The sequence below is a fragment of the Siphateles boraxobius genome, unplaced genomic scaffold (genome assembly GCF_051911475.1).
Source record: "Siphateles boraxobius isolate OS27281-9 unplaced genomic scaffold, OSU_SipBor_1 368, whole genome shotgun sequence".
NCBI classification, from domain to species: domain Eukaryota; kingdom Metazoa; phylum Chordata; class Actinopteri; order Cypriniformes; family Leuciscidae; genus Siphateles; species Siphateles boraxobius.
In genome coordinates this window covers 55,836-68,792 of record NW_027508995.1, presented here as the reverse complement: position 1 = coordinate 68,792, position 12,957 = coordinate 55,836, and the positions used below count along the sequence as shown (strand labels likewise).

Below are 12,957 nucleotides of genomic sequence, written 5' to 3'. Positions count from 1 at the left end.
GGTCAGGAGTGACGCATTGGAAATGAATGAGAGACGAGTTTCCTCTAGTGGAAGCGTTTGGTACTGCAGCAGAACAACATCTCACTGAAAGATAATTTTTTGAGATATCAGCCTCACATTTTTAAAACAACTTGTTTAGATTTATGGCTTTGATTTTCTCACAGTTTTAAAGTAAAACATGTTTTTGAAAATATATATTACATATACAAATTTCAAATAGTATTTCTGCACACTTTTCATAACAATAAATGTAAAATTCTCTAACTTTTTTATAAGTGCTCCTTTTAAAACTTTATTTCACTTCAGCAATAATCTGCCACGTGTCGTCTTTGAAAAGACATCAAGCTTCAGTCTGTTGCTCTAAAGCATTTAAGATTTACGAAAGTTTAAGTTTAATTTTCAGGTCTATGCTCAAAAAGTGAATAAATGGATTATAAATACAGCGTCAATATAATTTAGTACCATAAAATCCCATAAAAATACAAAGTATGAAATAAAAAACATTATCAAACTAAAATATAGTACATTAATTTCATAAAAATAAAAAAAATCACTTTCGGACACACGAAGAGCACTAAATTTCATTGATTAATGCAGTTCGACACGTTAACCCTGTAAAACCTACATATGAATTAATAGTCAGAAATATTTGATCGATCAGGCTTTTATGGCTCATATAGTCTGATATAGTGAGAATATGGAGGAAACAAAAAATGCAGTTTGCTGCAGATGCTGATATTTATATGGAAAAAAGTGATATAATTCTGATTTTTGTAATGTAAATCAATGAGATCTTTATAACAGTATAGCAGATACTTGCCTAAAATGCATATAAATATCAATATCTGCCAATAATGTCTTAGTAAGATGATATTTAAATTCTTAGTTTTATGATCAAAGCTCTGTAGTTTTAAAACATAATGCAATGCAATACAATGATTGAGAGAGGAAAAATGAAACCTTCCTCAAAAGCCCAATGATCATATTTAATACGCATGATTGAAATATTACTAACAATATATGATTCAGTAGGCTTTAAAGAGTTAACTACTGTATAAGCATTTATCTGTAGTTTCACAAACACAAAGTAACAATGCATTTTGTCTTAATTTTTGTCAAATGCCTGGTGTTTATTTACAATAAATCCACTTGCTTTGATTATTTGGTTGTTTTGACATGTTCAAATATTTTTTTTCAAGTAAATTTTTATTTATATACATCAAGATGTCTGTCATACCGTAATGCTTTTATCTTTATTCCCAACTGACATTGAAGAATGGAGAAGAAACATTGGGATTCCTGTTTGTATACAGTTTTTCCACATTAAATTGATCACATGATCAGTGTATTATATTCTGTGTGTGTTTGTGATGTTTTTCTCCGCAGGATCCCAGCAGTCGGAAAGCAGCGGATCCGTCGGAGAGCTCGGACTCGGAGAAACCGCTCCTGATAGCGCATTACCTGTACATACAGGTGCGTGACCCCTGACCCCTGACCCCTGCCCCCTGCGGCCCCAGTGTTTACCTGTGGTGTTCTGTCTTCAGATGGAGTACTGTGAGAGAAGCACGCTGCGGGACACGATCGATCAGGGCTTGTATCAGGACATCAGTCGCCTCTGGAGGCTCTTCAGGGAGATTCTGGACGGTCTCTCGTACATCCATGAGCAGGTGAACATCATCAACACACGTCAACCTCACCTTTATTTATTTATTTATTCATTTTTCTGTTAGTAATGAAAAACACTTCGAATTAATTGAAATCATGGGTTAGGGTTTGGTAACAATTTAACAAAAACAAATTTGTCATAGAATTTTTATTGTTGCACATTAACTTTTTTTTTTTTTTTTAGATAAAAAATTATAAATATATATATTTTTTTTTTCTCAAGCCCTATTTTATTTTTCTCAAAATTCCGTTTTACTTTTTATTTTTTCTGGATTCTGTTTTTTTCCCTTCCATTTTTTTTGGACTCTGATTTAATGGTTAAATGAAGTGTTAGTAATATATCATTAAACTTATACAATTTAACAATTTCTTAAAAAAGTTGAATACATTTTTTTAAGGCCCTATGAAATGCGTTTTATTTTTTCTCAAATTTAGTTTTATTTTTCCCAAATTTGTTTTATTTTTTTCCTTTTTATTTTTCTGTATTCCATTTTAAATGTGAAATAAAATTTAATAAAAAAAAAGAATGTCTAATTAATTTAATTCATAAAAATGTAACAACTCAATTATTTATATATATATAACATTTTTTTTTATTTTTTATAAATTGTTCAATTGTATAAGTTTTATGATTTCAATAAATTAGAAGTTTTTTATTACTAATAATTAAAATTAGTCCAAAATAATGAAAATGTAAGAAAAAAAAGGAATCCAGAAAAATTATAAATGAAAAACTGAATTTGGAAAATGAAATAATTTCATAGGGCTCGAAAAAGTTTGAAATGAATTCATAAAACTTTAACAACTTAATTATATATATATATATATATATATATATATATATATATATATATATATATATTTATTTATTTACAATAATAGGGCCCTATGAAATATGTTTTCTTTTTCCAAAATTCTGTGTTCTGTGTTTTATTATTTCTTTATGATTTAATCCAGATTTTTTGTAATCAAAAACAGTGGTAATCAAATGAAGGCATAAAACGTTAACAATTTATTTAATATTTTGAAATGTTATCAAAAGTCTTTTTTTTACAGTTTATATTCATATCGTGATTTCATTAAGTGTACAGCCCCACTTTTGATTTATTAATATACAAAACTGGCCAAATTCCTTTGCGTTTATACAGTAAATGCCATTTTTCTGACTGGATTGTGTGATCGTGTCTGCAGAAATCATATATAATGTGTGTTTACAGGGAATGATCCACAGAGACCTGAAGCCTGTCAACATCTTCCTGGACTCTCAGGATCATGTGAAGATCGGAGACTTCGGCCTGGCCACGGATCACCCCGCTAATGTGGTATTGCATGCGTTTTGTGCGGCGTTTACTGCATGTGTGCCGTAGATTGATGCATGTTCCCTTACTGTCCATCTTCAATATTACATTTTATTCATTCATGCATTATTCATGAGTCTGTATTGTTTTCTGATTGGCAAACGTAAGTTAAATGAGTTCAGTGTGACATGTGTCATGTGTTTCAGGCTGCAGGGAAACTGGAGCTGGAGGAAAACAGCTCAGGGTTCGTCCCGAAACAAGATCCAACAGGTAAAAACACCTGATCAAATACTGGGACCACAGGATCATGTGTTCTCCATAATGCAAATAATGCTATCATTTTAGTGACATTTGTAGGAATTGTTCATCAAACAGATAATAAGAGCTTTACAGTGAAAGCATGTGGATGTAAAAATAGATGTGTGTGACCTGTCAAATGTATTTAGGAGCAAAAGTCATAGACATTTCAAAATAAGAGTCCCAGTGTATTTCAGGCTTGTTAAAAATTATTTGGTTATTATTGGTATTTTGGTTGCACATTAAACTATATCTGCTGTTTAATTCAGCCAAAACTCTTGATATATATATATATATATATATATATATATATATATATATATATATATATATATATATATATTATATATATTATATCTGTATTAAATCATAAATCCAGAATTTCTTAATTTCTTTTAGCGTTTTTCTGAAAAATAAAAAAATGTAAAGGGCAGTTACGACCCCCGAGATGGTCTAGGGGTACAGGGGTCTAACATTTAAATTTGACATTTATAAAAGATGACACACATGATTGTGTGCTGTACAAAGAACCAGAAGTCCAGATGAAAGTCCAGATGAATACCGTGCAATAAGCAGATACATTTATTCAGTACAAAAAGGTTGTAAAGGTAAGAGTGAAGCAAAAACACCCGCAAAAAGAATAAAAATATATGTATAGTGGTTATTGACATTATTTTGTAGGATTAACAATACTACAAGGAGGAAGAAAGGAAGAGGGGACGCCAAATTGTAAAACAAATTGATAAATTAAGTTGTTAAAGTTTTATGAATTCAGTTGGTTATTCAAATTTTATTAAACCATTCAAATGGCATCCAGAAAAATGTAATTGCAAAACATGGAATTTGAGGAAAATAAATTGGAATTTAAACTCTTTAAAAAGCATTTAAATTGCTGATAACTGTACAAGTTTCATGATTTCAATTAATGAGACATATTTTTTATTACTAACATTTATTTTAACAATTAAATCAGAGTCCACAAAAATTAAAACAGAAAAAAATAAAATAATAACAGATTTTATAGGGCCCTAAAAAGTGTTTTTTGTTAAGGCCATTGCACACTGAGTCCGAAATTCGCATCCGAAATTTTAGCACGTTATTAAAAAAAATCGATCATACAACGAAAATGTATGCGTTTTTCCGTATTCGGGATTCGGTGGCTCTGAATTGTCAAAACACAATTCAAACTGCTCGCTACGGAAGCGTAAAACGCAGAAAATCGTACCTGATCCGAATTTTTTTTTATGACGGACGAAAGTTTCGGAGGCAGTGTGCAAGCCTGATTGACTTAACGTGAGATCGATTTTTTTAATAATGTGCGAAAATTTCGGATGCGAATTTCGGACTCAGTGTGCAATGGCCTTTAAACTTCAATACATTAATGATAATAATAATGATACATTTAATTAATATTGCACTTTACATGTGAAGGACACATCTCAAAGTGCTACAGGTGAACAGATAAAAACAATAAAAACATAAAAACAGTCAAACGCAGAATAAAAAAAAAAAATATATATATATATTAAGAAAATGCAATAATAAATAAATGGGACTTTAATTTGTTAAACTCTGTAACATTGTTAAATTCTATAAGTTTCATGATTTCAGTTTATTAGAGGTGCTTTTTGGTTACTAACATTTAATTTAACCATTAAATAGGAGTCCATAAATATACGCATTGCATACATACATACAGTTTAAAGTAGAAATATTTAAAAATGAAGTGTATTTTTTGCAGTCTAATAAATTAAATAATTTAGCTTGTAAGTGTCTACTTGTATCCCTTTATTAAGAAAAATCACATTATTTGATACATTTTTGTTTGACCGTTGATGCACTCCTAAGTTTGTCAACTTGGTAAAAAATGAAGCTTCGAGCTCTTTAATATTCAGTGTATATTGTGAAATATGTGACTGTATAACTGTTTGCCAGATAACATGACTGGAATGGTCGGCACGGCTCTTTATGTCGGTCCGGAGGTTCAGGGAAACACTAAAGCCACGTACAACCAGGTATTGAAGAACCGCCATGTTTTACTCCATTCGTAATTCAATTCAGACGTGTTTTATTGCTGACTGTGTGTGTGTGTGTGTGTGTAGAAAGTGGATCTGTTCAGTCTGGGCATCATCTTGTTCGAGATGTCCTACAGACCCATGACCACCGCATCAGAACGCATATTTGTGCTCAGCCAACTCAGGAAAGTGAGTCAAACTCTCAGACAATATTAGACTGATAGTGTTTTAGTTTGTGAAATATAGAAATAGGTTTAAATTTTTTTCAGTGACTCTTTATTGAATTTAGTTTTTTTGAGTTTTATTCTGTAATGACGCTGTACAAATCTGTTAAAAGTAGTCTCTTCTGCTCATCAAAGCTGCATTTATTTGATTAAAAATACAAAACAAAACCAGTAATATTGTGAAATATTATTATAATGTAAATCATCTGTTTTCTATGTGAATATATAGTAAAGTGTAATTTATTCCTGTGAATTTTCAGCATCATTACTCCAGTCTTCAGTGTCACATATTCCTGATTATTTTTAATGTTGAAAACAGTTTTACTGCTTCATATTTTTGTGGAAAGATTAAAAAAATAAACAAAAGTAGTACTTTTATTCATCCATGTATCAGAAGTAACAGTAAAGACATTAATAATGTTACAAAAGATTCTATTTCAAATAAATTCTGTTCTTTATAACTTTATATTCAAAAAATCCTGAAAAGTAAACGAATCCGTTTCCACAGGAATCTGAAAATTTTCAACACTGATAATAATAATCATCATATTACACTGATTTCTGAAGGATCACATGACACTGAAGACTGGAGTAATGATGCTGAAATAAGTTACACTTTACTATATATTCACATAGAAAACACCTGTTTAAAATTCTAATAATATTTCACTTTTTTTACTGTTTTTTGATCAGATAAAAGCGGCCTTGAAGAGTCTCTTTCAAAAACAGTAAAATAATCATAATAATTGCAGACTTCTGTACACATTTGCCATGTAATGGACACTGTAATTTCCCGTAGAATTGCTTCAAATGTCTCATAATCACTCGTTCTTCCTGCAGGAGTCGATTAACTTCCCTGAGGACTTTTCTGAGTATGAAAGCGGGCGGCAGGTGCGCATCATGTGACACATCCTCATGTCGGTCACATTTGAACCGGTCCCAGTTCCAGTACCGGTACATGAGATTCGGTCAGCGACCGAGTCAGCTCTGGCATATTGTCAATTACACTTCTATAAATGACTTACAGTTTCTTTAAAGTTATTGCGGTAAATATGCCTAAAGTACCGTGTTTACCTGAATAACTGTAATGGTGCGTTCACACCGGACGCGAATAGCGCGTCAGGCGCGAGTGATTTCAATGTTAAGTCAATGCAAAGACGCGTTACGCGCGTAAAAAATTCCTGCGGCGCGAATGAGGCGTAGGGCGCGGCGCCGTAGACGCGAATACGCCTCATTCGCGCGTCAAGTTCGCGCATGGCGTGTTAAGCGCGTTATGCGCGAATGATTTAGTTAGTGCTATTTCTAACTAAATCATTCGCGTCTGCCGCCAGAGTTGAAAAATCTGAACTTCTGCGTCAATTCGCGCCGCGTTAACCAATCAGGAGCCTAGCTGCATGCTGCTGTCAGGTGGATAAGTATCTGGATGCTTCAATAAATTATTTTGTAATATGACTGGTTCTAATGCACAACAAAGCAAATATTTTATCACATAAAACTTGATTTCAATATATGAGACATTCATTTTGTATTGAATGCTATTTATTCCATATCTAGATATATGAAATATTATTATAATGTAAAGACAACCAACATACTGCATAAGTTCGTGTCTGGACAGTGTTGTGTGAGAGAGAGAGAGAAAAATCACAGGACAGATTAATCACTTTTGGAGGCTGGCTCCATTTATCATCAAAACAAAAATAAATGACAGATTAGGTGGATGAGGGCGAGGGTGATCCTCGCTCCGATGCGGGACAACAGGTCATCAAGCTGGGCGCGGGACAGGCGGAAGTACCGCTGAAAGCCACAGTCATCCAGGCGCAGCTCCTGGAGCGAGCCAATGGTGAAACCCGCCACACTGGGTTCGCCTTCGAAGGGTCAGGTGGACACAAATACGGTGACGATTACCCCTACGCCGCCGTTCTGCTCTCCAGAGCAAATACAGAGCGGTGCCTCTCTCAGTGAATGCTCGATCAACATAAAAAAAGATGGCCGCCATCGGGTTTCGATTCTGACGCGCATGGCGCGCGTAAATTTCGCTTCAGACTTTTGTTTTTACGCACGTCAGTTTCACTCTTCACACGCGAATGTACACAATGTGGTCAAGCGTCAAACTAGACGCGGTAGACGCGAATTTGACGCGCTATTCGCGTCCGGTGTGAACGCACAGTAAAGAAACTGCATTTATTCCAGAGCTGACTCGGTCGCTGTCTGCCGTCTGTGATGCTTATATTCTGTAATATTTACCCGTAAATAGTAGGGTACTAGCTACTTAATTTATTTGAATTCATTAAAACAACCATTTTAATATATATTTTTCTAAATTTAATTTCTATGAAATGTTTTGTTTTCCACAAATTCCGTGTTGAAGACCTAAAACATTCATTCAATTTATCATTTAATCCTATGAAATTAAACAAAGTTTTGTCGCACAACGTGCTGCACAACTGAGCTTTATAGTGTTCAAATTAAAACAATTTGGATTATTCCTTTAAAAAACTTTTTTTACAATTATTTAGTATTATTATTGTTAGTATTATTATTACATTAAGACAAATATACATTTTGTACAACAGTAATATACTAGTTAAGTTAAACCAAACTCATATCACAACTGAGCGGGTGAGTGTGAAGTTTGTGTGCGTTTATGAATATTATGATAGTTTTTCTCAAATGAAACTGTAAATGCTCGTAAAGCGACTGGAGATGAACTTCATGCATTCATTTCTCTTATAGCCTACAGAGACGTGTGTGTGTGTGTGTGTAGCCCTGTGTGTGTGTGTGTGTAGCCCTGTGTGTGTGTGTGTATGTGTGTACGCGTGTGTGTGTGTGTGTGTGTGTGTGTGTGTATGTGTGTATGTGTGTATGTGTTTAGCCCTGTGTGTTTGTGTGTACCTCTGTGTGTGTGTGTGTGTGTGTGTGTGTGTGTGTGTGTGTGTGTATGTGTGTATGTGTGTATGTGTTTAGCCCTGTGTGTTTGTGTGTACCTCTGTGTGTGTGTACCTCTGTGTGTGTGTGTGTGTGTGTGTGTGTGTGTGTGTGTGTAGCCCTGTGTGTGTGTGTGTGTGTGTGTGTGTGTGTGTGTAGCCCTGTGTGTGTGTATGTGTGTGTACCTCTGTGTGTGTGTGTGTGTGTGTGTGTGTAGCCCTGTGTGTGTGTATGTGTGTGTACCTCTGTGTGTGTGTGTGTGTGTGTGTGTGTAGCCCTGTGTGTGTGTGTACCTCTGTGTGTGTGTGTGTGTGTGTGTATCCCTGTGTGTGTGTGTGTGTGTGTGTGTGTGTACCTCTGTGTGTGCGCATTTGTGTGTGTAGCCCTGTGTGTGTGTGTGTGTGTGTGTGTGTGTGTGTGTGTGTGTGTGTGTGTGTAGCCCTGTGTTTGTGTGTAGACCTGTGTGTGTGTGTGTGTGTGTGTGTGTGTGTGTTTGTGTGCACCTCTGTGTGTGTGTGTGTGTGTGTAGCCCTGTGTTTGTGTGTAGCCCTGTGTGTGTGTGTGTGTGTGTGTGTGTGTGTGTGTGTGTGTGTGTGTGTGTGTGTGTGTGTGTGTGTGTGTGTGTGTGTGTGTGTGTGTGTGTGTGTGTGTGTGTGTGTGTTCAATAAATAAAACCGCACATCGGCGCCACTCATTCACACAGAGTCTCGCAGAACATGCATGATTTGTATTTAAATAGTCTTAAGGTGATGATACACTGGGCAACATTTATTTTCTTTCTCTTGTTGTTGCTTCGGCACTTTTCCATTGAAAATGGGCAATACATTTCTAAGGAACAATCGCTCGGCAAGATTTGCTCAAAATGTTCCCCTGTGCTATAAGAACTTCGAGATTTGAGTTTCCTTTTGTTAGAAATTTTTTTCCCGTTTTATTTATTTATTTATTTATTTATTTCTCTGTTCAGTGGTGGGTTGTGGGAAAGGGGGAAAATTGTAAAAACAAGGAGCATCGTTAACTCTTTCTGTATATGATACGTCACTCTGTTCTTCCTTCAATAAATATATATTTTTTTTTTTTTTTTTGTGCGCTAAAGGCGATGATGCACAGGGCAACTTTTATATATTTGTATATATATTTTTTTATATATATATATATAAAAAAATATATAAAGTTGCCCTGCGCATCATCGTCTTTAGCGTACAGATGTGTTCTCAAGTATCGAAATTTGCCACATATTGATTTAATGTGAATAAATTTTCGTTAGTACCGACATAATTCGGTCGGTGCCGTTAAAAGAAGTGAGTTCGGTTCCCAAACCAAATCCGTGGTCATGTGACCCAGTGTACCAAGGTGATCGTGTGGCTGTTGATGCACGACCCGGCGCTGCGGCCCACGGCGCTGGAGCTCCTGAAGAGCGATCTTCTCCCTCCGCCTCAGATGGAGGAGTCCGAGCTCCACGAGGTGCTCCAGCACACCATGGCCAACGTCAGCGGGAAAGCCTACCGGACCATGGTGACCCAGCTCTTCTCCCAGAACATCTCCCCCGTCATGGACTTCACCTACGACATCGACATACACAAGGTGAACACTGACCACACACGTGCAGATCTATACCTGTGATCCGTACTTTCATATTGCAGCGTCCTGGAAAAGTCTTCACTTCAGTTTTATCAAATTTAAGCCCATTAAACGTCTTAAATGACATTAGAAAGTCTTGAGATTATGGAGGACGTGATGAAGCCGTTACACTGACCATAACATTATAATTATAATAAATTCTATTTGATGCTTCTCTCATTCAACACAATTATGACTTGAAATGGTAATTTCCCAGACAGATTTGATGTGCGAATGGAAAACATGTACTTAAATTTGCATGTACTTAGATTAATTAATTCATTAATTGAATTACCGTACTTGAAAACACACACACTGCTGTTCAAAAGTTTGGGTCGGTAAGATTTTTAATGTTTTTAAAAGTAGTCTCTTCTGCTCATCAAGGCTGTATTTATTTTATTAAAAATACAAAACAAACCCAGTAATATTGTGAAATATTATTATAATGTAAATCAGCTGTTTTCTATGTGGATATATAGTAAAGTGTAATTTATTCCTGTGATCAAATCAATCATTACGCCAGTCTTCAGTGTCACATGATCCTTCAGAAATCACTATAATATGATGATTTGATGCTCGAGAAACATTTATGATTATTATCAGTTTTGAAAACAGTTTTGCTGCTTCATATTTTTTGTGCAAATCGTGAATCATTTTTTTTCAGAATTCTTTGAAAGTTTAAGAGAAAAGCATTTAATTAAAAAATAAATATTTTGCATTATTATAAATGTCTTTACTGTCACTTTTGATCAATTTAATGATTCCTTTCTGAAGAAAAGTATTAATTTCTTTAAAAAAAAAAAAATCTTATTGACCCCAAACTTTTGAACGGTAGTGTATGTATATATATATATATAACGCATTAATATATAATATAATAATTTATAATTTTGACTCATCCCTTTTCTTAAAAAAAATTGGTTTAAAGGCTGAAATGTAAGGTTTAACATTTTATAAAACTTTTTGTTTTTGTAAAAACCTGTATTATTTGAACTGTAAAGTTGTTTAAATAGTTATTTTGTGGTTTGGTTGTTACTGTAGAGTAACTCTGCCTGTCCATATGGAATTAATTCTATTTGGTCTTTTAAAGATTGTTAAAAGCCTTGAATCCTTGAATGTTTTGAATGTTAAAAGCGCTGATCTGTGTGCTGTGGTTTGGATGATGTCAGTGGAAATGAAAAGTCATTTTAGAGCAAATTTTGATGAATGATTATGAAGACAAACATTTATTTCTTTAGAATAAAGTCACTGCCGAAACAAACTAACAATGAAGAACACTTCTAAAACATTTATTTATCTTAATGTTAATTTCAGTAATACAAATCATCTCTACCAGCCATAAACTCTGAATAATCTATTAAAGCCAGTCATGTTGTAGATGCACGAGTCTGTCCACACCAGCAGGGGGCGCTGTGCTTTTATTTATCTGTCCATGTCTGTGTGATCATCCTGTCTGTGTGTGTGTGTGTGTGTGCTTCCTAACTAACTGCTGGTGTGTGTGTGTGTGTGTGCTTCCTAACTAACTGCTGGTGTGTGTGTGTGTGTGTGTGTGTGTGTGTGTGTGTGTGTGTGTGTGTGTGATGGGTAGGTTTAGGGATAGGGGCAGTGTGTGTGTGTGTGTGTGTGTGTGTGTGTGTGTGTGTGTGTGTGTGTGTGTGTGTGTGATGGGTAGGTTTAGGGATAGGGGCAGTGTGTGTGTGTGTGTGTGTGTGTGTGTGTGTGTGTTTGTGTGTGTGTGTGTGTGTGTGTGTGTGTGTGTGTGTGTGTGTGTGTGATGGGTAGGTTTAGGGATAGGGGCAGTGTGTGTGTGTGTGTGTGTGTGTGTGTGTCTGTGTGTGTGTGTGTGTGTGTGTGTGTGTGTGTGTGTGTGTGTGTGTGTGTGTGTGTGTGTGTGTGTGTGTGTGTGTGTGTGTGCGCGCTTCCTAACTAACTGCTGGTGTGTGTGTGTGTGTGTGTGTGTGTGTGTGTGTGCTTCCTAACTAACTGCTGGTGTGTGTGTGTGTGCTTCCTAACTAACTGCTGGTGTGTGTGTGTGTGTGCTTCCTAACTAACTGCTGGTGTGTGTGTGTGTGTGTGCTTCCTAACTAACTGCTGGTGTGTGTGTGTGTGTGTGCTTCCTAACTAGCTGCTGGTGTTTGTGTGTGTGTGTGTGTGTGTGCTTCCTAACTAACTGCTTGTGTTTGTGTGTGTGTGTGTGTGTGTGTGTGTGTGTTTGTGTGTGCTTCCTAACTAACCGCTGGTGTGTGTGTGTGTGTGTGTGTGTTTGTGTGTGCTTCCTAACTAACCGCTGGTGTGTGTGTGTGTGTGCGCTTCCTAACTAACTGCTGGTGTGTGTGTGTGTGTGTGTGTGTGTGTGTGTGTGTGTGTGTGTGTGCTTCCTAACTAACTGCTGGTGTGTGTGTGTGTGTGTGTGTGTGTGTGTGCTTCCTAACTAACTGCTGGTGTTTGTGTGCAGGGCAGCTTTCATTTCAGCACTGCTAAACTCCAGCAATACGTGTACGAGACGGTCACCCGGATCTTCAGACGGCACGGTCAGTGACACACACACACACACACACACACACACACACACACACACACACACACACACACACACACACACACACACACACACACACACACACACACACACAGATCCACCTGGAGCATGAAGAAGGATTTTACAGAAAAGTGGGATGCTGGAAAACATAAAGCAATAAAACTTTGTTATAAATAAACTTTATGTTTTGTTATAAAGTGGATTATTCTCGCTCTAAAATGTAATTAGATGAACTCTCAACTAGGCTTTGTGCATTTAATCCAACTGCATTATTATATTATATATTTTATTTTATATAAAATCAATGGTATAAATATTAATTTTCACAGAATTAAAAACCCACATCATATGGGAGTATTTTTATTACCATTTGT

General features: G+C 35.7%; 1 protein-coding gene across 3 annotated transcripts in view; it reads left to right on the top strand.

Moving 5' to 3' along the window:
• LOC143702926 (eIF-2-alpha kinase GCN2-like) overlaps positions 1 to 12,957 on the top strand; it is an 82,887-nt gene that overhangs the window by 29,219 nt on the left and 40,711 nt on the right. For 2 of the 3 annotated variants that reach the window (XM_077196851.1, XM_077196853.1), the window contains 9 exons: positions 1,387 to 1,473; positions 1,545 to 1,667; positions 2,883 to 2,987; positions 3,170 to 3,233; positions 5,196 to 5,275; positions 5,363 to 5,464; positions 6,340 to 6,390; positions 9,769 to 10,008; positions 12,500 to 12,575. In XM_077196851.1, the coding sequence (XP_077052966.1) occupies positions 1,387 to 1,473; positions 1,545 to 1,667; positions 2,883 to 2,987; positions 3,170 to 3,233; positions 5,196 to 5,275; positions 5,363 to 5,464; positions 6,340 to 6,390; positions 9,769 to 10,008; positions 12,500 to 12,575 (928 nt within the window). The remainder of the gene's footprint in view (positions 1 to 1,386; positions 1,474 to 1,544; positions 1,668 to 2,882; positions 2,988 to 3,169; positions 3,234 to 5,195; positions 5,276 to 5,362; positions 5,465 to 6,339; positions 6,391 to 9,768; positions 10,009 to 12,499; positions 12,576 to 12,957) is intronic. The other variant, XM_077196852.1, reaches the window with a different exon arrangement.